This window comes from Gadus morhua, chromosome 22 (genome assembly GCF_902167405.1).
Source record: "Gadus morhua chromosome 22, gadMor3.0, whole genome shotgun sequence".
Classification (NCBI taxonomy): domain Eukaryota; kingdom Metazoa; phylum Chordata; class Actinopteri; order Gadiformes; family Gadidae; genus Gadus; species Gadus morhua.
In genome coordinates this window covers 2,792,779-2,818,803 of record NC_044069.1, presented here as the reverse complement: position 1 = coordinate 2,818,803, position 26,025 = coordinate 2,792,779, and the positions used below count along the sequence as shown (strand labels likewise).

The window sequence follows — 26,025 nt, the reverse complement described above, 5'->3', positions numbered from 1 at the left end:
GAAGCGATCATCGCTATTATTGAGGCATGGCAACTCCTTTGTTCACCGACTAATTCAAGTTGAACAAACGCCAAGTTGGCATGGCTGCTGCCAACATGCTAATTATGATTTTCCAGATGCCTGTGATCATTCAACACTCCGGTATGAAGTTACATAACTGTGTAATTGTTCTGAACAAAGTGGAGCTCTAATTCGTGTGGTGTAGCTCTATGGTTTCTTAGCGGGCGCCTGCCAACCTGCCCTCTCCTCCCCCACCCCTCCCCCTCTCCTCCCCCACCCCTCCCCCTCTCCTCGCTCACTCCTCCCCCACCCCTCCCCCTCTCCTCCCCCACCCCTCCCCCTCTCCTCCCCCTCTCCTCGCTCACTCCTCCCCCACCCCTCCCCCTCTCCTCCCCCACCCCTCCCCCTCTCCTCCCCCACTCCTCGCCCTCTCGGGGGGAACCCCGGGGGTGTACTTGTGCCAGTAGGGTGAACCCGGGGGTGTACCTGTGCCAGTAGGGTGAACCCGGGGGTGTACCTGTGCCAGTAGGGTGAACCCGGGGGTGTACCTGTGCCAGTAGGGTGGATCCGGCCGCAGGCGGCCCCCACATCGGGGTACTGCTTCAGCCGGTCGATCAGAAGCATCACGGCCGGCGGATGGAAGTCGGTGTCGCCGTCCAGGGCCAGGATGTACGTGTTCTTCCTCTCCCTCTGCAGCAGCAGCACACAGGACGGACATAAGAGTGTGCACGTTAGAGTGCATGTTGGCGCGCATGTGAGCGTACATAAGAGTGCACGTTAGCGTGCATGTGAGCGTACATAAGAGTGTGCATGTGAGTGTGCATGTGAGCGTACACAAGAGTGCGCAGGTGATACTAAATCAGTGTGTGCACGTTAGACGGGGTGCCCGTGAGGCCCACCTCCTTCTCCCTCTCGATTTGGGCCTGGTCCTCTCCGTTCAGCCACCTCCGGTAGAAGCGCGTGTCCAGCCTCCAGCCCAACAGGTAGTACATGTACATGATCTGGGGAGACAAGCCTGGTTACAGCCTCACACAAGCCTGGTTACAGCCTCACACAAGCCTGGTTACAGCCTCACACAAGCCTGGTTATAGCCTCACACAAGCCTGGTTATAGCCTCACACAAGCCTGGTTACAGCCTCACACAAGCCTGGTTACAGCCTCACACAAGCCTGGTTATAGCCTCACACAAGCCTGGTTATAGCCTCACACAAGCCTGGTTATAGCCTCACACAAGCCTGGTTATAGCCTCACACAAGCCTGGTTACAGCCTCAAACAAGCCTGGTTATAGCCTCACACAAGCCTGGTTACAGCCTCACACAAGCCTGGTTATAGCCTCACACAAGCCTGGTTATAGCCTCACACAAGCCTGGTTATAGCCTCACACAAGCCTGGTTATAGACTCACACAAGCCTGGTTATAGCCTCACACAAGCCTGGTTACAGCCTCAAACAAGCCTGGTTATAGCCTCACACAAGCCTGGTTATAGCCTCACACAAGCCTGGTTACAGCCTCAAACAAGCCTGGTTATAGCCTCACACAAGCCTGGTTATAGCCTCACACAAGCCTGGTTACAGCCTCAAACAAGCCTGGTTATAGCCTCACACAAGCCTGGTTATAGCCTCACACAAGCCTGGTTACAGCCTCACACAAGCCTGGTTATAGCCTCACACAAGCCTGGTTACAGCCTCACACAGAAGACACTTCCTCAGGGGGGCCGAGACACCCTGACACACCACTCAGGTGTCAAGGGAGTCCTTCCAGACGGGGGGGGAGGGTCCGTACCTGGGACCACCTCTTCTTGTGGCGGATCAGGCTCTTGTCCTTGAGGTGGACCACCAGTAGGTTGCCGCACGGCAGCGTGACATTCAGACGCCCTCCGTACGGGGTGCGGAGCAGAATCTGGTCCCCGATCGGCCCCGGGCCCATGAACGGGCTCTGCTCGTCCTCCTGGAACAGGCTGGGGGAAAACACACGGCACTGGTTTAGCCTTAGCTTAGGCTTGGTTTAGGCTTAGTTTAGGCTAGCTTTGGCTTGGTTGAGGCTTAGTTTAGGCTAGCTTAGGCTTGGTTTAGGCTTAGTTTAGGTTTAGCTTAGGCTTAGCTTAGGGCTAGTTTAGGCTTAGTTTAGGCTTCGTTTAGGCTTAGTTTAGGATTATTTTAGGGCTAGGTCAGGCTTAGTTTAGGTTTATTTTAGACTTTGTTTTGGCTTAGTTTAGGATTATTTTAGGTTTAGTGTAGGCTTAGCTTAGGTTTAGTTTTGGCTCGGCTTAGGTTTAGGCTTAGGTTTGGTTTAGGCTTAGCTTTAGTTTGGTTAGTTTTTAGTCAGCTGGAGCGGAGCTGTCCCCTCAGTTGATCCGCAGTAAGGCGTTTGAACGTCTCCTCTTCGATCTCAACAGTCCAGTTAACGGTGAGTATCTAAAGTCCTACTATGAGGTCTTTCTCTCCATATGGGGGCGTGTGGAAGCGACTCACCTATAGACCTTCTGGATCACCTGGACCATATCCTCCACATACTGGTTGGCGTGTCGCTCGCCGCTGACCGGGACGGTCCGGAAGGCGTCGTCGAAGAAGATGTGGGCCTCGGTGGTGAGGTTGTTGACTTCCCGGTCGTCGTGAGGCCTGAACTGGTCCCAGCTGTGTGAGGTTAGGGTTGGATGGGGACGGTTAGGAATGAGCCAAGCTCTGGTGGGGCGGGCTAGCTAGCTAGCTAGCTAGCTTGCCGGTTAGCGGTACAGGATGTGACGTCGAAGGAATTGCGCTCACCGGAATATGGAGATGATGATCTTCTCCATCTCGCTGAAGGTCTCGTGCCACATGGTCGCACACATGTATAGTGTGAGCTTCTCCTCAGGCACCCTGGAGCACACAACACACTGTTAACACTGCAACTGTCTATCCCCACTGCTACTGTCTATCCCCACTGCTACTGTCCATCCCCACTGGTACTGTCTATCCCCACTGGTACTGTCTATCCCCACTGCTACTGTCTATCCCCACTGCTACTGTCTATCCCCACTGCTACTGTCTATCCCCACTGGTACTGTCTATCCCCACTGCTACAGTCTATCCTCACTGGTACTGCCTATCCCCACTGCAACTGTCTATCCCCACTGCTACTGTCTATCCCCACTGCAACTGTCTATCCCCACTGCTACTGTCTATCCCCACTACTACAGTCTATCCCCACTGCTACTGTCTATCCCCACTGCTACTGTCTGTCCCCACTGGTACTGTCTATCCCCACTGCTACTGTCTATCCCCACTGGTACTGTCTATCCCCACTGCTACTGTCTATCCCCACTGCTACTGTCTATCCCCACTGCTACTGTCTATCCCCACTGCTACTGTCTATCCCCACTGCTACTGTCTATCCCCAATGCTACTGTCTATCCCCAATGCTACTGTCTATCCCCACTGCTACTGTCTATCCCCACTGCTACTGTCTATCCCCACTGCTACTGTCTATCCCCACTGCTACAGCCTATCCCCACCTTCCTCCTCCTACTGCCTACGCCCCTCCCACTGTCCACCCCCCCTCCCGTTGCCCCCCCCCCCCCCCCCCACTCACGGCGTGCGTCTCAGCGGCGGGCGCATGTTGAAGCGTGCGTTGAGGAGCAGCCCCTGCTCTAGCCACGCCCCCTCGTACATGCGTCTGACGAACAGCTGCTTGGTGGTCTGGATGCGCTGCAGCCGCAGGGCCCACGTGTGGGCGGTGGCCAGCAGGAAGCCCACCCACCAGCACACGGCCGCGCCTGGACAGAGGGCGGGGTTAGCCGGAGCCCGGGTCTCAGACGATTGGCTGTCGGATCACCTGATCTCACGGCTTCTTTTGGCGTTTATTTAACGTATCGGTTCCGGAGCGTTTTCTTTCTGTGCGCGTCGTGTTATTTCAGTTTCAATTGCAGTCATTGCTTTTTAAATAAAATTATAATAGATTGTTTGATTGTGTTTCAAATCAAATAATGCGAGATATATATATAAATAAAGCGATAACACACACAAAAAAAAGGGTGAAATAAAGTAAAGCTGCCAAACATATTGTGAGTTCTTAAAGGTAATGTAGTGAGAGTTCTTAAAGGTAATGTAGTGAGAGTTCTTAAGGGTAATGTAGTGAGAGTTCTTAAGGGTAATGTAGTGAGAGTTCTTAAGGGTAATGTAGTGAGAGTTCTTAAAGGTAATGTATTGGAGTTCTTAAGGGTAATGTATTGTGAGTTCTTAAAGGTAATGTAGTAAGAGTTCTTAAGGGTAATGTAGTGAGAGTTCTTAAGGGTAATGTAGTGAGAGTTCTTAAGGGTAATGTAGTGAGAGTTCTTAAGGGTAATGTAGTGAGAGTACTTAAGGGTAATGTAGTGAGAGTACTTAAGGGTAATGTAGTGAGAGTTCTTAAGGGTAATGTAGTGAGAGTTCTTAAGGGTAATGTAGTGAGAGTTCTTAAAGGTAATGTATTGGAGTTCTTAAGGGTAATGTATTGTGAGTTCTTAAAGGTAATGTAGTAAGAGTTCTTAAGGGTAATGTAGTGAGAGTTCTTAAGGGTAATGTAGTGAGAGTTCTTAAGGGTAATGTAGTGAGAGTTCTTAAGGGTAATGTAGTGAGAGTACTTAAGGGTAATGTAGTGAGAGTACTTAAGGGTGATGTAGTGAGAGTTCTTAAGGTAATGTATGGGGGGTTCTTAAAGGTGATGTGGTCCGGGTGCCCCTTACAGGTCAGAAGGCCGGTCTGGCGTGGCCGCTCCACCCCCAGGGCACACAGCTGGGTGGTGGCGTCCAGAACCAGCCTCTGGAACCCCCCGTCCCCCAGGGTATGCCTCCCAGCATGCACTGCTTCCTCGCAGTATCGGGCGAAGCCGTAGCCGGGCCCCTCGGCGTCCTGCTGCAGTTGGAAGTAGATGAAGACGGGCGCGAGGAAGAGGGGCAGCAGGGCGAGCGAGGCCAGGTAGAGCGGCAGCAGGAAGCAGCGGCGCAGCGCGTTCATCTTGCACGCCGCCAGCGACAGCCAATGGCCGACCACCGAGGACAGCAGCTGCAGCCCGGCCAGCGTGGCCAGGAGCCGGCCCACCGCCGGGGCCACAGGGGCCCACACGGAGCTCCACGCCCCCCCGGACAGCGGCACGTAGGCGGCCAACACGCAGGCGGTCACGGCCAGCCGCGTGAAGCTGGTGAGCAGGTGCACCACCACGGCGCAGCGCTGCATCTCCTCCGTCAGCCACGCGTGGCGGGGCAGCAGCAGGTGGGGCAGGTAGTTCTGCCACCAGGTGAGGGACACCAGCACGGTGGCGCCCACGGCCAGGCCGCAGCGCAGCGCCGCCTCCCGCCGCCCCTCAGCGTCCATGAGGTACAGCGCCAGGAACAGGGTGTGGCCCGCCAGGATGAGCAGCACCGAGAACACAGGCGCCACTATCCAGCTGTTGCAGAGGCGGGCGTGGCTCCGGGACGCCACTTGGAACAAGGAGGAGAAGACGGCCACGGAGTTGAGGATCGTCATGTTGGTCACGATGTCCAGGTGGGGCATGGCGGCCAGCGCCAGGACGGCAGCCCCCCCCGACACCAGGAACTCCATCGAGACCACCTGGAGGAGGAGCAGGAGGAGTTAGACACAAGGGACTCCAGGCGCACCACCTAGGGGAGGAGGAGGAGGTGGAGAGAGGAGGACTGATGGAGGACTGATGGAGGAGGAGGAGGAGGAGGAGGAGGAGGAGGAGAGAGGAGGAGGACTGATGGAGGACTGATGGAGGACTGATGGAGGACTGATGGAGGAGGAGGAGGAGGAGAGAGGAGGAGGACTGATGGAGGACTGATGGAGGAGGAGGAGGAGGAGGAGAGAGGAGGAGGACTGATGGAGGACTGATGGAGGAGGAGGAGAGAGGAGGAGGACTGATGGAGGACTGATGGAGGAGGAGGAGGAGGAGAGAGGAGGAAGACTGATGGAGGAGGAGGAGGAGGAGGAGGAGGAGGAGGAGGAGGAGGAGGAGGACTGATGGAGGACTGATGGAGGAGGAGGAGGAGGAGGAGGAGGAGGAGGAGGAGGAGGAGGAGGAGGAGGAGGAGGAGGACGAGGACTGATGGAGGATATATTTTGTATATTTTGTATAACTCTCTGTATGAAACCCTGAATGCCATTGGAAGGTGTTGTGAGCATGTTTAAATTCCACAGACACCTGCTGTAAATCACCAGAGACATGCGTGCCATCCTGCAGACTGCCTCCAGTGACCTCCAGAGTAACAGGGCACTGGGCCCGGCCCACACCTGTCCCTACAGGTGTGGGCCAAAGAAACACACAACATGCGCACCGCCCGGCCCCCAGACCCACCAGGACCACGGTGTGCTCGGAGGGCAGCTTGGAGCCGAAGAAGACGGCCTTCCAGATGTTCTTGATCATCAGCAGCAGGCTGGGGGCCACCAGCGTGCCCCAGATGGCCAGCAGCACTAGGGCCTTGTTCTCCGGGGGCACGCTGTGCCCGGTCGGGCCGGCCACCGTGATGAGCAGCAGGAAGCTGGCCTGGAACACACGGCGGCCGTTACTACCCTGGGTCTGCCGGAGGTGTACTCACGTGGAAGGGATGGAGCTGGGGGTGGAGGTGAGGGGTGAAGGGTGGTGCAGTACCTTGCTACAGAGTGCCAGAGCGAACACGACCAGGCCGCACAGGCAGCACAGCAGGAAGGAGAGGATCTTGATGTACTTCCAGGGAGTGGCGCCATCGTGGATCTCTGGTCGCTCTTTGAAGGTGTCCCAGGGCTTCCAGCTACGCACACACACACGCACACGCACACACACACACGCACACACAAACATTTACAAACAGATACACACACAGACACACAGGCACACACGGACAAACACATGAGCACATTTACAAACACGCACACACACACGCACGACAGCATGTACACACACGCACACACACAGAAGCACGGAAACAAGCACGCACATGCACACACATGTAAACAAAGCACACACACACGCACACAATCACACATGCGTAAACATTGCACACACACACGCACACAAACACACACACACACATGAAAGACCACACACACACAGACACACACAATTGTACTCCTCGTTGGTAATTGTAAATGTTTACATTTCGTTAATCAGTATAGCAACATAATTTAATATATGAAATAAGTATAATTCTTTAAAAAAATGATGCATTCTTAAATTGTGAATTTACGTAGTTCATATATTTAATAATCATTAATGTCACAACTGAATCCCTGACCTGCATTCTACTTAATTGATATGCTTTTAAATGTTTAATTGTTACCCTTGATGTTAAACTGTTTACAATTAAAGTTTATTCCCAGTGGAACTGTCTTTGAACATTTGGAAATGTGGGATATAAATAAAATATGTCACAAAATTATAATATTAATAACAATAATAACAATTATTATTATCATCATCATTATTACAATTATTATAAATAATACTATTAGTAATAGCATTATTATTAATAATAATATTAACATTAAATAATATTGATTGAAAATATATATTATCATTATTATGAATTATAATTGTAATAATAATAAATATAAAGACATAACCATCCTGTATAAAAATGAAACATAATTATTATTACACAATATTATCTAAATAATTAAATTGCTCTGTATATTATGCATACATAAAAAATATATTTATATATATATATAGAGATATATACAAACATTAAATGTATAATGAAGGTTTAGACTTACTAGTATGATGAGTGTTTGTCTCCTTCCATGGCTTTGTGAAGGATTTCTGCCTTCTTTCCTCCTACCATTATATACCTGACCCGCCACACCCAGAATTACACCCTCAAACACAGTCACACATACCACATACCAGGAACATAATTTATGTGATACTGAAACGTTAGTGTGTCACGCTGAATATCTGCACATTTATTCAAATCGTATCAACCTCAAGTTCCACCACTTCTTTCTGACAACTGCTCACCTGAAGGAATGACGAGAGGTCTAATGATTATGATTCATATTTATATTTATTTCAATTGAATAATCCGCTTATATTGAAATCGTTTTCTGTGAATAGTAATGGTGAAGAACCAGAGGAAACTAAATCCACGAAGATAAAATCAGAATCATATTTCTGCCGCCAATAATATTCCACCTGTTTCCTGGAGGAAAATTCAGTTCTGTCCCCTTTGAATTTGGATTGTTTATTTAGTTCAACCGCAAAATCCATTAGAAGTATGTACACACTTACTTGGTGGTGTTGTAGGTCCTGGCACTTCATGTACACACTTATTGTGTGTTGTACGTCCTTGCACATAAAAACAGTATACTTATCATCGTGTAGCCTCTTAACCTAGCTATCTTTGTACTATACGGGGAATGGGTTAACCTAGCGATTGTTAGTGCTTGGCACTTGGTTCTATGAACATCCTCACTGTACCGACAGAGATATATTGTTGTTTCTCCTTCTTCTGACAAATGGACTTATTTGAAGTTGCTTTGGATGACAGTGTCTGCTGAATGCCCTGAAGGTAAATGTAAGAATGGCCATGTCTCGGCTTAGCTCAGCAGGGTCGGCTTAGCTCAGGAGGTAGAGCAGTTGTCTTGTTAACCGAAAGGTTGCTAGTTCCATCCCCAGCTCTTCCTAGCTAGGTGTTGATGTGTCCCTGAGAAAGACACTTAACCCTAACTGCTCCTGACGAGCTGGCTGTCGCCTGGCATGGTTGACTCTGCCGTCGGTGTGTCAATGTGTGTATTAACCGATGTAAGTCGCTTTGGATAAAAGCGTCTGCTAAATGATTAATTGTAATTGTCTCCATCATCATACAGTGTGTGTAAAGGAGAGGCCCCCCCATGCAGACCTGGATTAGGCCCCCACATCATGTGTGCACATCGACGGGCTTTGACCAATCAAGAGCTCCTGTTTTCAGAGCCAAATTCATTGGCTCTTGTCTTCAGCCTCTGTGTTCAGATTCATGGCCGGAGGAGAGCGTTTCGGTCACAATTGCTCCGATCCAGAAAGCAGTGACTCACAGAACTGGTATGTGTTAATCATCAGGGTTTTCTTCACCATCGTGAGCTCCTATTTACCGCCGCACCCGATAGCGTCTGGCCTCCGTCCTCAGGCCCAGCTCCGTCCTCAGGCCCAGCTCCGTCCTCAGGCCCAGCTCCGTCCACAGGCCCACCTCCGTCCTCAGGCCCACCTCCCTCCTCAGGCCCAGCTCCGTCCTCAGGCCCAGCTCCGTCCACAGGCCCACCTCCGTCCTCAGGCCCACCTCCCTCCTCAGGCCCAGCTCCGTCCTCAGGCCCACCTCCGTCCTCAGGCCCAGCTCCGTCCTCAGGCCCAGCTCCGTCCTCAGGCCCAGCTCCGTCCTCAGGCCCAGCTCCGTCCACAGGCCCACCTCCGTCCTCAGGCCCACCTCCCTCCTCAGGCCCAGCTCCGTCCTCAGGCCCACCTCCCTCCTCAGGCCCAGCTCCGTCCTCAGGCCCACCTCCGTCCTCAGGCCCAGCTCCGTCCTCAGGCCCAGCTCCGTCCTTAGGCCCAGCTCCGTCCTCAGGCCCAGCTCCATCCTCAGGCCCACCTCCGTCCTCAGGCCCACCTCCGTCCTCAGGCCCTGTGGGCGGGGCTCCGTTGGTGATCAGGGGCCGTATTCACAAAGCATTTTATCTTACCGCTAGGATTGCTCCTAACTCGCGCTGAAACATTTTACGTCTGAGTTTTTTCTTAAAAGTTATTCACAAAGCCTGCCGCTGAGACCTACTCTTACTAAGGATGAATCACTAAGAGTGAACTAAGAGTGAACTAAGAGTGACGCGCCGTTGCTATGGATTACGTCGATTCTCGTGCACGAGTTTAGAAGCGGTCAGTTCGGTGATTGGTTGTTCAGACGAGCCCACTAAATCACCGAAAAACAAGAAATGAATTCCTATTAAGTAGTTATAGTGCAGTTAGCAGAATACACGCATGATGACAAGTTTGTGCAGACCACAATAATGACGTTGTAGCCCGCACGTTCAAGAGAGAGAGAGAGAGAGAAAGCAAACAATAAAAATACGTAAAATTGAAAAATTGAAAGAAAATAAATGTTATGAACTACACAAATGTGTGTTGACTGATTTGTGCCAAGGTGTTTACCTAAAATGTGTACTCACAAAGTGATCCCTAAATGCCAGTCCACTCGGTTCCACACGGTCAAATTCATTGCCATGTTGATCGCCATCATTATCATCATCATCGTGGCCATCGTCCTCTTCATCGTCGTCATCATCCTCATCATCGTCTGGCTGTGGAATGTCCCTCCGCTTGCAGAGGTTGTGTAGAACGGCACATACAGTGATGACTGTGCTTGCCCTCTCTGGGGTGAGGCGTATTTCGCCATGGAGGGCATGAAACCGACGTTTCATCTGCCCAATTCCTCTCTCCACAACATTTTGCATATATTTGTGTGCTCTAACATACATGGAGGAAAACAGTAAACAATAATAAATATGGATTCAACAAATAAAAGGCGTGAAAGAGCCAATACGATGTGTTTTACGCATAGGACTAAGCGTAATCTGCGTAATCACTTACATTATACGTTACATTATAAAGTATCACTTACGTAATACTTTAACTGTGCTCCCGGTTGCTGATTGAGGTAGGGTGTCTAAAGCCACGTCTTGCATGGATAGTCACTGTCACCCAGCAAGTGACACCCAACTGGTACATCTCAAAAAGCTGCCTCAGACCGCTCACCATTAAAATGCGCGAATCATGGGTAGCTGAAGATCCAGGCCACTTTGCAACAACATCCAGTAGGCTATGTTAAAATTTGCATCAAAAGCAACCTGCGTGTTGATGGAATGCACTTTCTTCCTATTGACGAACACGTCCTCGTCTTTTGGATGGCGCAATTATTTTTATGTGCGTCCCGTCAATAGCACCGACCACAACGGGCATACCTGCAATTGCCATGAAGTTGGCTTTGATCCTGTGTAATTGTTGAATGTCCAAAGGAAAGATTATGGCACGGCTGACTGATGGTTGCGATAATTTTAAATCGTCGGCATTGCAAAGTTGCATTTCCCCTGTTGCTAAATAACGTAGTGTGGCCAAACATTTTATTTCGGAATTTATCGGATTATTCCTGTTAGTCGGGGATGTTATTGCATCGCGCATTAACTCCACAACAAGTTGAATAATCGAACATTTCGTCTCGCAGGCATTTTACGATTCTTTGTGAATAGGTCTTACTGAGTTAGGAGTCCTCTTGAGAACTTTTAAGCTCTCCTAGACTTAGGTGCTACTTTTAGGCCTAAAATACTTTGTGAATTGCTCTTAGTGAAAAAAGTTAGGAGTCCTCAATTTAAGAGTGACACGCCCATTCTTTTTAGGAGTTACTCCTAAATTCGCCAGTTAACACCTACTTTTAGCCCTAAGATCCTTTGTGAATATTGCCCCAGGTGTCTTGAGGTGGAACGTCATCTTATTATCCGTTTCCATTACATGCCTCTGTGTTACATCATGTATACTGTGTATTGTTTTATCCCGCTTATTGTTAATGCAGAAGTGTATTATCTTATCTAGACCTCGTCCTGTTAGATTGATTCACTATAGTTTATCAATTAGACTAGATCGATAACAAATATGCATCACACTTTTTGCTAATAAATAGGTGTAGGTTATATAGTAGATATATTCGGCCTAGATGCCGCTGAATAAAATAACTACTCCTACTACAAAGTGGAGGCGGGCTATCGTATCCTGACCGAAAGCTTGAGGACCGGAAGTGGTCCGTCCGACAGCGGCAGTGGGCCCGAGGATGGAGGTCTGCAGCTATAGACCCTCCTCCGTGCACCCGGACTTCCTCCCGGATGTTTCTGTTGAGTCAAGCCTGAAAGTGACCCAGTATCGCGATACTTCCCTTTTTACATTCATCCCTGACGTCTCTGTAGTACAGGAACGGGTAAATATCAGGGCGCTATCTTTCCTTATACATGATTTCAATGCCTCAAATGCTGAATATGTTTCTCTATGTAAGCTCACACAATATCTTAAACAACTTTTAAAAACGCTTTGTTATGAAGGGAGAGCGGTATCGCGAGATTTGGATGAGTTGACTGAACGCCACGTCTTTGGAGAAACAGAACACCAGCTTCTAGTGGACTGGAAGTTTGGTCCTCACACCTTCAGCCTGTCTCCCAACGCACGTCCCCGGCGACCAAACGTCTGTCCTCCAACCGTAAGGTGAGCCGCGGCCCGTCCTATAAGGATGTGCATGATGTAACGCTATGATGCGCAGCAACACGTTAGCATGTGTGCTAGCCGACTAGCTGCGTGCAACAGAAAGGTGCAGTTGTGTTCAGTGGGGCTCTTTTTGGTTGGATGCGTGTCTCGTCACCCTTTTGTTATATATTTCCATCCTAATACTTTCTAAAGCGATCTGGTTTTGTTGGTCTTTGACCCTCCCTCGCGGATAGGAACTCTTTGAAGGGACCGGGGGACTTTTTGAAGGAGTGCTGTTGCTGAGTCAGACTTGCGGGAACTCCGCTGTTCACCTGAACTTTCGTTTCCTTTTTCTTTTCTCTCCGCAGCCTCTGTGAAGGAACGCCACCATGGCTGACGCGAAGCTACTGACGCTGTCGCTGCTGCTGCTGCTGGCCGCGCAGTCGTGCAGCCCTCACTCCCACTCGCACGGCGAGGGCGGTTGCCATGGCCACGCTCACGGCGGCTCGCAGAAGAAGATGCACCACGGGGCGAGCAAGTGGAGCGCCGAGGCCAACGTGGCCCCCACCGACGAAGACGGGCACGCACACGACCACGGGCATGACCACGGGCATGACCACGGGCACGGGCATGACCACGGGCACGCCCACGACCACGGTCACCACCACGGGCACGCCCACGGGGAGGATCAGGTGGTGCACGTGCACAAGGAGGGCGAACACCGCCAGAAGAGGGAGGCGGAGTCAGGGAAGAGAGACACGCTGGAGCTCTGGATCCAGGTGGGGTTCAATCCATCCTAAACGTTATTCACACGCAAAACATAAACAACAACTAGAGATTCAATGGGCTGAGTCATGGGGGTCACAAAGAAGTGGATCCGTTTGGGGATAGATTGATGGATGGTTATTGATGGATGGTTATTGATTGATGGATATTGATTGATGGATATTGATTGATGGATATTGATTGATGGATATTGATTGATTGATGAAGGGTGGATGGATATTGATTGATTGATGGGTGGATGGATATAGATTGATTGATGGGTGGATGGATATTGATTGATGGATATAGATTGATTGAAGGGTGGATGGATATGATTGATTGATGCGTGGAGGCTATTGATTGGTTGATGTTCCCCTGCAGGCGTTGGGAGCCACCATGCTGATCAGCGCGGCGCCCTTCCTCATCCTCTTCCTCATCCCGGTGCAGTCCAACAGCGAGCAGCACCAGAACCTCCTGAAGGTCCTCCTCAGCTTCGCCTCGGGGGGCCTGCTGGGGGACGCCTTCCTGCACCTCATCCCACACGCCCTGGGTGAGAGAGAGGGAGGGAGGGAGGGAGGGAGGGAGGGAGAGAGAGAGAGAGAGAGAGAGAGAGAGAGAGAGAGAGAGAGAGAGAGAGAGAGAGAGAGAGAGAGAGAGAGAGAGAGAGAGAGAGAGAGAGAGAGAGAGAGAGAGAGAGAGAGAGAGAGAGAGAGAGAGGGGTGTGTCACATGTTGACCCTGTGTGCATCCTCTCCCACGTGCACTCTCATCCTTGTGAAATGAAGGCTTTATACTTGCATTTCATTTTTGCAGTCGTCTTCCTCACAGACGTGCGTTGCTGAATGGGAGGGCTGTGGAGCAGGGGTCCTCGAGCTGAGGGCTCAGGAACGACATGAAGGGCTACTCATTCAAAATGATGTCCTTTTTAATTCAAGTATAAACACCTCTTCAAAATAACACTGTAACCTGCTTGGCTTTTTCATCAAAAGATAGACATTTGAATCGATTTTCTTTTGTTTTATTATGAATAATTATATTCTCATTAATCTCAACGCATAAGTAAGTTACTGTCAAGCATTACCAACTTTAGTTTTTGGCTCATTTATAAGTTTAAATGATGGTATAATAAGCCATGGTATGAACTGTGCCATTTTGTTTAATCACATTTTGTGATAATATCTTTTCCCTCTTTTAAGATTAGCCTATAAACACAACATATTCCAGGTACAGTTTCCTTTTAAGAAAACAGCCAGATTTGGAGGAAATGCCAAAAGCACAAAGAATATTTTAATGTTTTCCCTTTCAACCCAACGCTTCTGTGAATGTTCAAACTATTCATAAAACTGCCGGTCCATAGCAGTAACACAAAAAAATTATCAGGTTTTCATTTCTAACCAAAACATACAAGTTGAAACTCTGCACGAAAGCACAAAACCTCTCTTCAAACCCTTGTCAAAACCTACATATGAGTTGGTTGTACCTTAGGAGTGAGTGTGGAGGAGTGAGTGTGGAGGAGTGAGTGAGTGAGTGTGGAGGAGTGAGTGAGTGAGTGTGGAGGAGTGAGTGAGTGTGGAGGAGTGAGTGAGTGTGGAGGAGTGAGTGAGTGTGGAGGAGTGAGTGAGTGAGTGTGGAGGAGTGAGTGTGGAGGAGTGAGTGAGTGTGGAGGAGTGAGTGAGTGTGGAGGAGTGAGTGAGTGTGGAGGAGTGAGTGAGTGTGGAGGAGTGAGTGAGTGTGGAGGAGTGAGGGAGTGTGGAGGAGTGAGGGAGTGAGTGTGGAGGAGTGAGGGAGTGAGTGTGGAGGAGTGAGTGAGGGAGTGAGTGTGGAGGAGTGAGTGTGGAGGAGTGAGTGTGGAGGAGTGAGTGAGTGAATGAGTGTGGAGGAGTGAGTGAGGGAGTGAGTGTGGAGGAGTGAGTGTGGAGGAGTGAGTGTGGAGGAGTGAGTGTGGAGGAGTGAGTGAGTGAATGAGTGTGGAGGAGTGAGTGTGGAGGAGTGAGTGAGTGTGGAGGAGTGAGTGAGTGAGGGAGGTGGGTGAGTGAGGGAGGTGGAGGAGTGAGGGAGGTGGAGGAGTGAGTGAGTGGAGGAGTGAGTGAGTGTGGAGGAGTGGGTGAGGTGGAGTGAATGAGTCAGAGTGAGTGAGTGAGGGAGGTGGAGGAGTGAGTCTGGAGGAGTGGGTGAGGAGGAGTGAATGAGTCAGAGTGAGTGAGGTGTAGGAGTGAGTGAGGGAGGTGGAGGAGTGAGGGAGGTGGAGGAGTGAGTGAGGAGGAGTGAGTGAGTCAGAGTGAGTGAGGTGTAGGAGTGAGTGAGTGAGGGAGGTGGAGGAGTGAGGGAGGTGGAGGAGTGAATGAGTCAGAGTGAGTGAGTGAGGGAGGTGGAGGAGTGAGTGAGTCTGGAAGAGTGAGTGAGGAGGAGTGAATGAGTCAGAGTGAGTGAGGTGGAGGAGTGAGTCAGGAAGAGTGAATGAGTCAGGGTGAGTGAGGAGGAGTAAGTGAGGTGGAGGAGTGAGTGTGGCGGTGGAGTGAGGCGGAGTGTGGAAGGCGGGGCCTGGAGCCCGGACCCCCCCCCCGGAGCGAGGCTCAGCACCACCTAACCACCCTGGTTTTCCTGTCGCCCTTGTTTACAGAGCCTCACTCTCACCATGGCAACGAGGAGGCGGACCACGGCCACACGGAGGACGCGTCTGCAGACCACGGACACGCCCACGGTAGCCGGGGGTCCGTGTGTGTGTGTGTGTGTGTGTGTGTGTGTGTGTGTGTGTGTGTGTGTGTGTGTGTCCCACCTTGAGCGGGCTCTTGGGTCTCGGGGAGGAGAGATCTTGGAGGTGCTCGTCCACATGCTGGGGGGGGGGGGAACGCAAGCACAAACAAACAAAACAACAAACAACAAACAAACACCACTCCCAGATGCTAACCTTTAGCGAGAGGCCCCAGGAGGGGGAGGAGCCAACCCGCCTCCACATTGTTTATCCGGCCCGCGGCCCGAGGCTATGTGTCCTCTTAAGTTCCTCCTTAACCGCTGGCGCTCGGCTGCACCCGACACCGGGTTCTGGGGGCGGGGCTAATGGAGTGCTGGTGTCGGGTCATTACGTCGGCTGATTCAGGTATCCGGGCCGACTGGTAGGTGAAGGTCACGCTGACTCATCCTCTCACGCACCTCCTCAAACCCATTGACCCCGTGACCCTGGAGACCCAGTGGGCCCGGCTGGGTGGATCCCCGGCCCCCCCTCGCTGAGTGTGGAGGCCTCCCAGACCCGGACGCCTAAAAGGTTAAAATGTTAAAATGTCGCGGTCTGACCCCTCTCCCCTCGTCTTCCCTCATCTCCCCTCCCCCCCTGTCTCCCCCCCCCCCCACGACCCCCTCTCCTCCCTTTCTCTCCCCCCCCCTTCACCCCCCTCCCACCTTTCTCCCCCCCCTTCAACCCTCCCCCCCACCATCACACCTTCACCCTACTCCCCCCCTCCCCCCCCCTTGACCCCTCTCCCCCCTCACACCTCTCCCCCCCTTCACCCCTCACCCCTCTCCCCCCCCCTTCACCCCCCGTCTCCCCCCCCAGGGGCCAACCATCGCCACATGATGTCCGTGGGGCTCTGGGTGCTGGGGGGCATCGTGGCCTTCCTGGTCGTGGAGAAGTTCGTCCGTCTGGTGAAGGGAGGCCACGCCCACAGCCACGCCCACGGTACGCTGCCATGGCAACCAACCTCCGACTACACCACACTTGAGAAACATTGCGGCCGCGTAGTGCGGTTAGACCGGAGAGATGTCTAGAGATATACACCTCTAGAGAGATGTATATCTCCATGATGGATAGATAGATCTCCATCTATCTTTATGTCTCCATACCTACATCTATCTATCGATCTCTAACTCTATCTATCTCTTTCTACATAACTATCTATATTCTTTATATCCCTATCTGTATTCCTATGTATCTATATCTTTCATATCTACTAGGGTTGCCACGGCATACGGTATTACCGGTTTTACCGGTGTTGAGGCCAACACCGTTTACTCGGTGTTGCTCACCCGGCAACACCGAGTTTTTTTTTTCGTTTTTTTTTCAGTAATAAAAAACAAATTCAGTAAAAAGGAATACTATAATTATAATTAAGAAAATTCAAATGTGTAGAATAGGCCACAGTTCTGCTCTGTGCGGAAGAATTGGTGCGCCGAGAATTGACGCGCTTCCTTACAAGACCGGTAACCATAGGAACGCCGGTAAACAAACCCCGCGAAGCCCAATCCCTACGTGAGCTCCCCGCGCTACGGCCATCCGGAGGCGCACAGAGCTTTTGGCCGTGATATTATGATGTATAAAGTTATATTATACTATTATATATAGAACGTTATAAGACGCCGAGAATTGGCGCGCTGCCAGCCGCTGTCACCGGGTGTGAGAGGAGAGTTGACGGAGAAGATGGCGGTTGACCTATAGTTTCAAAGTTAGTACCGTTTATACCGGTAATACCGGTGTTGACACGAGCGTATTACTCGGTGTGAAAATGTCCACACCGTGGCAACCCTAATATCTACGTATCCCTATCTATATCTATCTTTATTTCTATATCTATATCTTTCACGTAAAAACTTGATGTATTAACTTATATGTTCAAGTAAACAGACTAGTATTCCTTAGTTTTAACCTTTGACATGTTTCGACTGCTTCCTGTAGTCTGGTGTGTGTGTGTGTGTGTGTGTGTGTGTGTGTGTGTGTGTGTGTGTGTGTGTGTGTGTGTGTGTGTGTGTGTGTGTGTGTGTGTGTGTGTGTGTGTGTGTGTGTGTGTGTGTGTGTGTGTGTGTGTCTCATTATCTATGTGTCATTATCTATGTATCATGTCAGCTCACGTTTTCAGCTGACACAAGTAAGTAAGTATTTTATTGTCTCTCTCACAAGAGAAAATTGCTTTGGGCAAACAGAGAGCATCGGGCGACACATACATAAAGATCTGACATGGACAAACATAAGAACATGTAACATGAAACGCATTGCATTACCCAAACACATGGCCTCCCCAACACCTTGAAACCCATTATAAAAAACATAGTCTAGGCACTACCCAAGCGCATACAAGTAAGGAAGACGCACTGCCCACTAGTTATTGCACTATTTCTGTACCAGTTATTGCACTATTGCCCCACCAGTTATTGCACTGTTCCATCATGGAAAGCTCCCTCCATTAAGTAGATTAATTGATAGCGGAAGTAGGGATAACTTTAATCTATTTAACCTACAAAATGGGAGCCGGTATTTTTCCCTGTTTCTGCCGCCCAGTGAGGAAAGCAAAGCACCACTTAATAACAAAGGGTTTTTTTAAGAGTGTCTGGGGAAGAATCGTATTAAAAGCTGAACTAAAACCCATGAACAATAGTCTGGCGTAAGCCTTGGGGTTCTCAGTATGTTTTAGTACAAGATGAGTTGCTGTGTTCAGAGCATCATCCGTGCTCCTGCTGGTCTGATGGGCACATTGGTAAGGATCCAAGAGATGTTTTACCTCATGCTTTAAAATACCCGCCATTATACGCTCAAAAACTTTCATTATTATCGAAGTCGGGGCCACAGGTCTAAAATCATAATTATCCTTTGGGCAAGGTTTCTTGGGGACTGGAATGATGATTAGCTTTCTTCCAGCTTTTTGAGACAACATTGCGACCTCGAGTGTGATATTGCTTTCATACAACAGTTATACTAGTAAAATGTACTGTTGACAATAATAATTCACAATAGATTGTGATTTGTTTGTCTATTTCATCATATAAACGAAAGAAATTGCTTCCGCCAACAAAAATAGTTCCCCACTGAGTGGACTGTTGCCAAGCAACACGTACACGAAACACCCAACAGTTTTTCCCAGTTAAAGTGAGTTGGTCACAGCTGGAATGCAGAGTGACAGTTTGACAGTGGGTTTACAGTTTGGTGAACACATCAATCAATTTCCTTGAGGGAGTCATCCCAAAAAGATCAATAAAGCCTAATCTAATCTAATCTAATAGTCGCTCATATCAGCCCTCCTGCAGATCTCATGGAATGTCTCTTGTCCAATCAAATTACTCGCTCAGAACCACTGTTGTATAAATCTATATATCCTTATCTCTATCTGTATATCTATCCATCTCTTTCATATCTATGTATCCTTATCTCTTTCATATCTATGTATCCTTATCTCTATCTGTATATCTATCTATACATCTCTTTCATATCTATGTATCCTTATCTCTTTCTGTATATCTATCTTTTTGTCTGTCTATATCTTTCATATCTATGTATCACTATCTCTATCCATATCTATCTGTATGTCTATACATTCACAAACGTATTAGGACGGTAATGGTGAATATGCTACAGTAAACATGTAGCATATAGCTTAACACGTAGCACGTAGCATATAGCTGGACGCGTAGCATATAGCTGGACGCGTAGCATGTAGCCTGACCTGTATAGATGTGTAGCTGTACTTGTAGCACGTAGTTAGACTTTGAGGAGGTGTTTCTCTCTTCCAGACTCCCCCAAAGCCAAGGAGAGTGACGGGGAGGAGGAGAAGGAGGAGAAGGAAGGCAAAGACAAGAAGACGACGGTGAAGAAAGTAGAGACCCCCAACACGGGTAAGGGAGGTCTAGCCTGGAGATAACACACCGCATCACAAAGGGCTAGCCTGGAGCTAATACACCGCAACCCAAAGGGCTATCCTGGAGCTAACACTGCGCAACACAAAGGGCTAGCCTGGAGCTATCACACCGCAACACAAAGGGCTAGCCTGGAGCTAACACACCGCAACACAAAGGCCTAGCCTGGAGCTAACACACCGCAACACAAAGGGCTATGCTGGAGCTAATGCACCACAACACAAAGGGCTAGCCTAAAGCTAACACTGTGCAACGCAAAGGGCTAGGCTGGAGCTAACACACCGCAACACAAAGAGCTAGCCTGGAGCTAACACACCGCAACACAAAGGGCTAGGCTGGAGCTAACGCACCGCAACACAAAGGGCTAGCCTAAAGCTAACACTGTGCAACACAAAGGGCTAGGCTGGAGCTAATGCACCGCAACACAAAGAGCTAGCCTGGAGCTAACACACCGCAACACAAAGGGCTAGGCTGGAGCTAACACACCGCGACACAAAGGGCTAGGCTGGAGCTAACACACCGCAGCACGACTCCATCCCCTCATGTTTACATGCTCGATGTGCCCGAAGGGAAGTCCCATCCCAAAGGTTGTGGGTTCAATCCCCAGTGTCCGTAGGCTACCTTTTGAGTCAACAGCGAGACATCCCCTACCTGCTGCCAAATGTTCCGCGTCTTAAACCAACATTTCTGTAGAGATGCTTCAGATGACCGCTAAATATCGTATGCACTTATGCCATAATTTATTAGATTAGATTAGATTAGAAAACTTTATTTATCCCAAAATGGGCAATTTCGTTCACAGTTTCCAGTCTCACATAATAGATTACTTAATAAATACAATAAATAGCAATAGGAGGTAGACAAAAACATATATCAAAGGCAATCCAACACACACATTTAACTCACAATTCATTTCAGCCCGTCAGTAACAACCACCCTGCCCCCGGAAACACCCAGCAACACTGGTGTGCTCTCCACCTACTCCTTACTTTTGTCATCATTTAGTAACCTGATGGTTGCAGGGATAAAAGAGTGGGAATACCTCATTGTTCTTGTCCTGATTGAACAGTAGCGCCGCCCTGAAGGCATTAGTTTAAATTCTTTACTGAGGACATGGTCAGGCTGACTGATAATGCATTTGGCTTTCTGGACTGCTTGTTTGTTCCACAATGAACTTATGCTCTTGAGCTGGATGCCAGTGATCTTAGAGCAGATCTTCACAATTTTATTTAAACTATTCATGTCTTTAACTGACAGACTGTTAGTCCAGCATGTAAAGGAAAAAGTTAAAAGACTCTCAATGAAAGATTGGTAAAAAATTCTCAAAATAACTTTAGAGACACTGAAAGAGTTCAGCATTCTCAACAGGTGAACTCTTTGTTGTCCCTTTTTAACAATTACCTCTGTATTTGTATGGAATTTAAGATGGTTATCAAATACTGTGCCTAGATATTTGTAGGTGTCCACAAGTTGGACTTCCTCCCCATGGATGATACTTGGTTTGAGCGCTCCCTTCACTTTCCTAAAATCTATGACTAGCTCCTTTGTTTTTTCTATATTTAGATCTAAGAAGTTGTTATCACACCAATTAACAAACAATGTCAAAGCAAGGCCATGGCTGCAATGTGGACCTTGGAAAAGGGACAGCAACGCAGTGTCGTCCGAGAATTTAGCTAGATAACTTCCCTGTTGAGAGGACCTACAGCTATCTGTGTACAAAATGAACAACAGGGGTGAGAGTACGCACCCTTGAGGTGAACCAGTGTTTGAGGTAATGGCCTGGGACAAGTGTCCATTCACAGAGACCCTCTGAGTTCTGTCTGTTAAGAAGTTTAAAAGCAACAACAGTATCTGATGGGGTAACTCAAACTCAGCAGCTAGTCTCTCAATTAAAATATGTGGCTGCATCTTATTGAAAGCAGAAGAAAAGTCTGCAAATAACAATCTAGCATGAGATCCAGGCTTTTCTAAATGTTTATACATTGTGTCTAAAAGGAAGAGTTTTGCATCATCTACACCTTTCCCAGTTTGATAAGCAAACTGCAATGGGTCAAGTTTACCACTGACCAGGGACATGATTTCATCCTTAATAATTTTCTCAAAAATCTTCATTACTAAGGATGTAAGTGCTACTGGTCTGAAGTCTTTTAGCTCTTGGGGATTTTTTGATTTCGCTAGTGGTATTATAGTGGACCTCTTCCATATCTGAGGTATCTGGCCTTTCTTAGCACACATATTAAAGAGTGGAGTGAATACCACACTGAGCTGGTCAGCACAGTAACGCAGTGTGCGTCCGCAAACAGCATCAGGGCCTGCAGCTTTCATAATATTAACTCTCTTAAACAGAGTTGTTACTACTTCCTGGGCTATCACAATGTCATTGTGAGGGACAAGAGAGTCCCTCCACATAGAAATGTTCTCAGAGAAATCAGATGATTCAAAACGTGAGTAAAACATATTAAAAGCATTTGACAAATCAGGGACATCAATACCTTTAACAGTTATTGGCTGCCTGGATTCACTAGAACACTGATTTATGGATGCCATTGACTTAATTCCCCTCCATGCAGCTCTGAGATCCCCCCCACTATACCGTTCTTCAACCTTCTCTCTATATTTCATTTTGGCCTTCCTAATCTCTTTTTTCACTTCCTTGGAGACAGCTTTTTTCTCCCAAGGGTCCCCAGTGTAAAATGTCCTCTTTTTCTTATTTATCACTGATTTAAGTTCTTTAGTAACCCATGGTTTATTATTTGGGTAATGGACAGAGATCCTGGTTGGGATGACTGAGTCGACACAGAATGTAATATATGATGAAACAGTATCTGCTAGTTCGTCAATATTATCTGTGCTATCCTGAAAACAGTCCCAGTCAGTGCACTCAAAACATGCTTGGAGAGAGGAGATACTGTCCTCCGACCACATTTTCACCGTTCTCTCCTTGTGTTCTAAGCGCATGAAGGACGGTTTATACACTGGCATGAGGTAAACACTGTTGTGATAAGAGGCCCCTAGGGCAGGCATGGGTATGGAACGGTAAGCTCCACCTATTGACCCATAGCAAAGGTCAATAGTGGTGTTTTTCTGTGTTGTGCTGCAAGTTACATATTGTTCATATGTTCTCAAAGTTCTACCCAAGTCACATTTATTAAAATCCCCAAGGATGAATTTGGGTGCGTCGGGGCAAATTTCGTCCAGTTTGTGTGTTGTGTCAGCGATCAGCTGGGCAGCAGCTGACGCGTTGGCTCGCGGGTGAATGTAGACAACCGTGTAGAATAGTTGTTGAAACTCCCGAGGGAGATAGAACGGGCGGAGTGAGATCGAAAGCAGTTCTAAGTCAGCGGTACATATCCTCTCCCTGATTTTAACGGTGTTGCAGTACCTCTTGTTGACGTAGAAACACACTCCTCCTCCACGGCTTTTCCCAGTTGTCTCCGGTGACCTGTCTAGACGAATTGGGCTTCCAAACCCAGTTAGTGTCAAGTCCTCGTCCCGGTCTGAGTCGTTGAGCCATGTTTCCGTGAAAGCAAGTAGACACGATTCTCCAATTTCCCGTTCGAACTTTGCCCATGATTCCAGTTCGTCGATTTTGTTACGGATAGTTGTTTGTTTGTTATGCACGTCTTTTTCCCGGGACGGTGCGCGCGTTTACACTGACCGAGGTAAATTAGCGCCTTGAGCTAGCACCGCCATTGACCCTCCCGGACCCCCCACGCGTCGACCGTTTCATTCTCTTTGCGATTAGACGGCTCCGCGCTTCCAGGGGCGGGACTCGGGTGGAGGTCTCGCGTCGTGTCTCTACGACAGAGGCCACGCAGCGGTGTCGACATGAGCAGGTCGAACTGGAAAGACTGGGGAAAGACTGGGGAAAGAATCATAATAAAATAAAAACATTTGTTGCATGCAAATTATTCTTGAGAGGTCTAGACTCGGCGTGCGCAGACCCGCCTTCTCCAGTGAGCCGGCGCTGTGACGAACGGTGGATTACACCCCCTCTGTTCATACACGGGCAAGACAATGAAATTGCCAGGAGTGCCAAACCGCGACCGAACCAGCTTGGCATTGTGAAAATGCCTACTGACTGGATGTAGGGTGCAGGGCTTCAACGGCTTACACAAGGTGTGACCTGTACAGTACTAGACCCTGTGTGTGTGTATTATGGTATGTTTAGTAGTACATTGCCCTTAATGTGGTTTAAGGGGACAAGTTGACTAGATTCACAACACTAGTAACGAGTACCCAGAGAACACGACAATTGTTGTCCAAAATGGCTGCTGTTCTGACGTGTGTGTGTGTGTGTGTGTGTGTGTGTGTGTGTGTGTGTGTGTGTGTGTGTGTGTGTGTGTGTGTGTGTGTGTGTGTGTGTGTGTGTGTGTGTGTGTGTGTGTGTGTGTGTTACGGGGGGGGCTCAGAGATCAAGGTGTCGGCCTACCTCAACCTGGCGGCCGACTTCACCCACAACTTCACGGACGGCCTCGCCATCGGGGCGTCGTTCCTGGTGAGCCCGGCCGTGGGCACCGTCACCACGGTAACCATCCTGCTGCACGAGGTCCCGCACGAGATCGGGGACTTCGCCATCCTGGTCCAGTCTGGCTGCACCAAGAAGAAGGTTCGTAGTCCTCCTCGTCCTCGTCCTCGTCGTCCTCCTCGTCCTCGTCCTCGTCCTCCTCCTCCTGGTGGAGGAGGAACAGAAAGACATTTCTGTCTTTTTTTGTACAACGGGTCGTCAATCTCCTTCCTTCCTCACCATCTCCACTGCTAATACTACTGATATACTACTGCTCTTGTTATAATACTACTAATACTACTGATATATTACTACTGCTAATACTACTACTACTGCTAATACTACTACAGCTCTTGTTATAATACTACTAATACTACTGATACTACTACTGCTCTTGTTATAATACTACTAATACTACTGATATACTACTACTACTGCTAATACTACTACTGCTCTTGTTATAATACTACTGATATACTAATAATATTACTAACACTACTGATATAATACTACTATACTACCAATGTACCACTAATAATCAGTGAGGGCTTTTATTGTGTAGTGTTGCTCCACTTCCTGTCCTGACGCTCCACTTCCTGCCCCCCCCCCCCCCCCCCCCAGGCCATGTGTCTGCAGTTGCTGACCGCCCTGGGCGCCATGGCGGGCACGGCCTGCTCCCTATTGGCCGAGGGCGTGGGCGCCGCGGCGACGGCCTGGATCCTCCCCTTCACGGCGGGCGGCTTCGTGTACATCGCCACGGTGACCGTGCTGCCGGAGCTGCTCTCCGGACGCTCGAGCTTCGGCCAATCACTGATGGAGATCCTGGCCCTACTGCTGGGGGTCGGGATGATGGTGCTGATAGCAGAGTACGAGTAGAGGGGGGGAGAGAGAGGGGGGGGGGGAGGGAGTGAATGGGTGATGCTTAGGGAGGGTATTTTTTTATATTCCGCGCTTGTGTGCGTTAAGGTCCTTACACACACAGACATATACACACTAACACACACACACTAAACCTGGTTTACATGCCACGGCGCTGCAGCCAGGCCGCCATTCCACTGGTGAACTGTCTGAATACTGTATCCCCCATCAACCCCCCATCACCCCCCCATCACCCCCCTTGTCCACGGGGCACCAGAGGGGGGGAGGGGGGGACCAACGGGACGGACCCGGTCTGCTCATGGAGCTCGCAGGATTGAGATGAGGACTGATATCAAATTAAAAAGCGCACATTTACCGGACTGCACGGTTGAGCTGTGACGGCTGATTTTCCAAGAGAATGTAAAACAGAATTGATGTAAACTGTTGAGGATTTCACGGAGCTTGGATCGTTTTGAAGAGGGTCATTTATAGATCTGACCAGAAGAGGGTGATTGTGTTTAGTTCACTTTTGCGTCGAAAGAAATTACTTTAATTGATGAGATCGTCGCAGGTTAGGGCTTCTTTGGGGATCACATAGTGAGATATCATTCTTAAAGATCTGTTGTTTTTGTGGGCAACGCATGTTATTTGTGTTTCTTGTTTAAATCATGAGATCAGGGTAACGGTTGGCTCCCTTCTCACAATATCCCAATGCAGAAAGGTTATATCAACGCAACCGATAAAACCGTCCCTGAATGTTTGGCATCAGAAAGGAGAATGTACTTCGAAGTTGGACCAAATTCAGGAGTAATCCCAGGTTAGGGAATGTCTAGTTTTGTTATTTTCTCTGAAGGCGAACAATAAAAATGCAATCAAAACAGATTTCATGTCTTATTTCATAGTATTTTGTTTGAATATAAATAAATCCTAAATGTATATGCCTATCTTAGGTCTATAGGCCTGTCTCAGGACCATGGTCTGCAGGCAAACTACTCAAACAGGCCCTCTGCAGATTTCTATTTAGTTCCGTCTTCACTCTTTCCCGGTCATATTTTCCGCGTTCTTGGCTCGTTCTGATGATGCTGAGTCAAGTGGAGGAGGAAGAC

The 26,025-nt window shown here is 49.0% G+C and overlaps 2 protein-coding genes across 2 annotated transcripts in view; one reads left to right on the top strand and one right to left on the bottom strand.

The window, feature by feature from the left end:
* Nucleotides 1–6,858, bottom strand: part of LOC115536030 (chitin synthase chs-1) — a 16,612-nt gene extending 9,754 nt beyond the window's left edge. The window contains exons 1-9 of the mRNA XM_030347686.1: nucleotides 6,602–6,858; nucleotides 6,308–6,496; nucleotides 4,701–5,565; nucleotides 3,569–3,752; nucleotides 2,764–2,856; nucleotides 2,473–2,634; nucleotides 1,784–1,958; nucleotides 900–1,001; nucleotides 549–690 (exon numbers count right to left, since the gene is read on the bottom strand). Of these exons, the coding sequence (XP_030203546.1) occupies nucleotides 549–690; nucleotides 900–1,001; nucleotides 1,784–1,958; nucleotides 2,473–2,634; nucleotides 2,764–2,856; nucleotides 3,569–3,752; nucleotides 4,701–5,565; nucleotides 6,308–6,496; nucleotides 6,602–6,790 (2,101 nt within the window). The 5' untranslated portion in view covers nucleotides 6,791–6,858. The remainder of the gene's footprint in view (nucleotides 1–548; nucleotides 691–899; nucleotides 1,002–1,783; nucleotides 1,959–2,472; nucleotides 2,635–2,763; nucleotides 2,857–3,568; nucleotides 3,753–4,700; nucleotides 5,566–6,307; nucleotides 6,497–6,601) is intronic.
* A 4,946-nt stretch (nucleotides 6,859–11,804) lies between these two features.
* On the top strand, nucleotides 11,805–25,801 carry slc39a7 (solute carrier family 39 member 7). Its single transcript, XM_030346629.1, has 9 exons — nucleotides 11,805–11,915; nucleotides 12,037–12,196; nucleotides 12,544–12,954; nucleotides 13,322–13,490; nucleotides 15,560–15,640; nucleotides 16,490–16,612; nucleotides 19,432–19,533; nucleotides 23,967–24,163; nucleotides 24,683–25,801. Exons 3-9 carry the CDS (start codon nucleotides 12,565–12,567, stop codon nucleotides 24,935–24,937), a joined length of 1,317 nt encoding a protein of 438 aa, XP_030202489.1. The 5' UTR covers nucleotides 11,805–11,915; nucleotides 12,037–12,196; nucleotides 12,544–12,564; the 3' UTR covers nucleotides 24,938–25,801.
* The last annotated feature ends 224 nt before the right edge of the window (nucleotides 25,802–26,025 follow it).

Coding starts and splice junctions, on each gene's coding strand:
- slc39a7 (XM_030346629.1), top strand. CDS start 12,565: ATGGCTGACGCGAAGCTACTGACGCTGTCGCTGCTGCTGCTGCTGGCC. Junction 12,955..13,321: donor CGCTGGAGCTCTGGATCCAG/GTGGGGTTCAAT, acceptor GTTCCCCTGCAG/GCGTTGGGAGCCACCATGCT. Junction 24,164..24,682: donor CTGGCTGCACCAAGAAGAAG/GTTCGTAGTCCT, acceptor CCCCCCCCCCAG/GCCATGTGTCTGCAGTTGCT.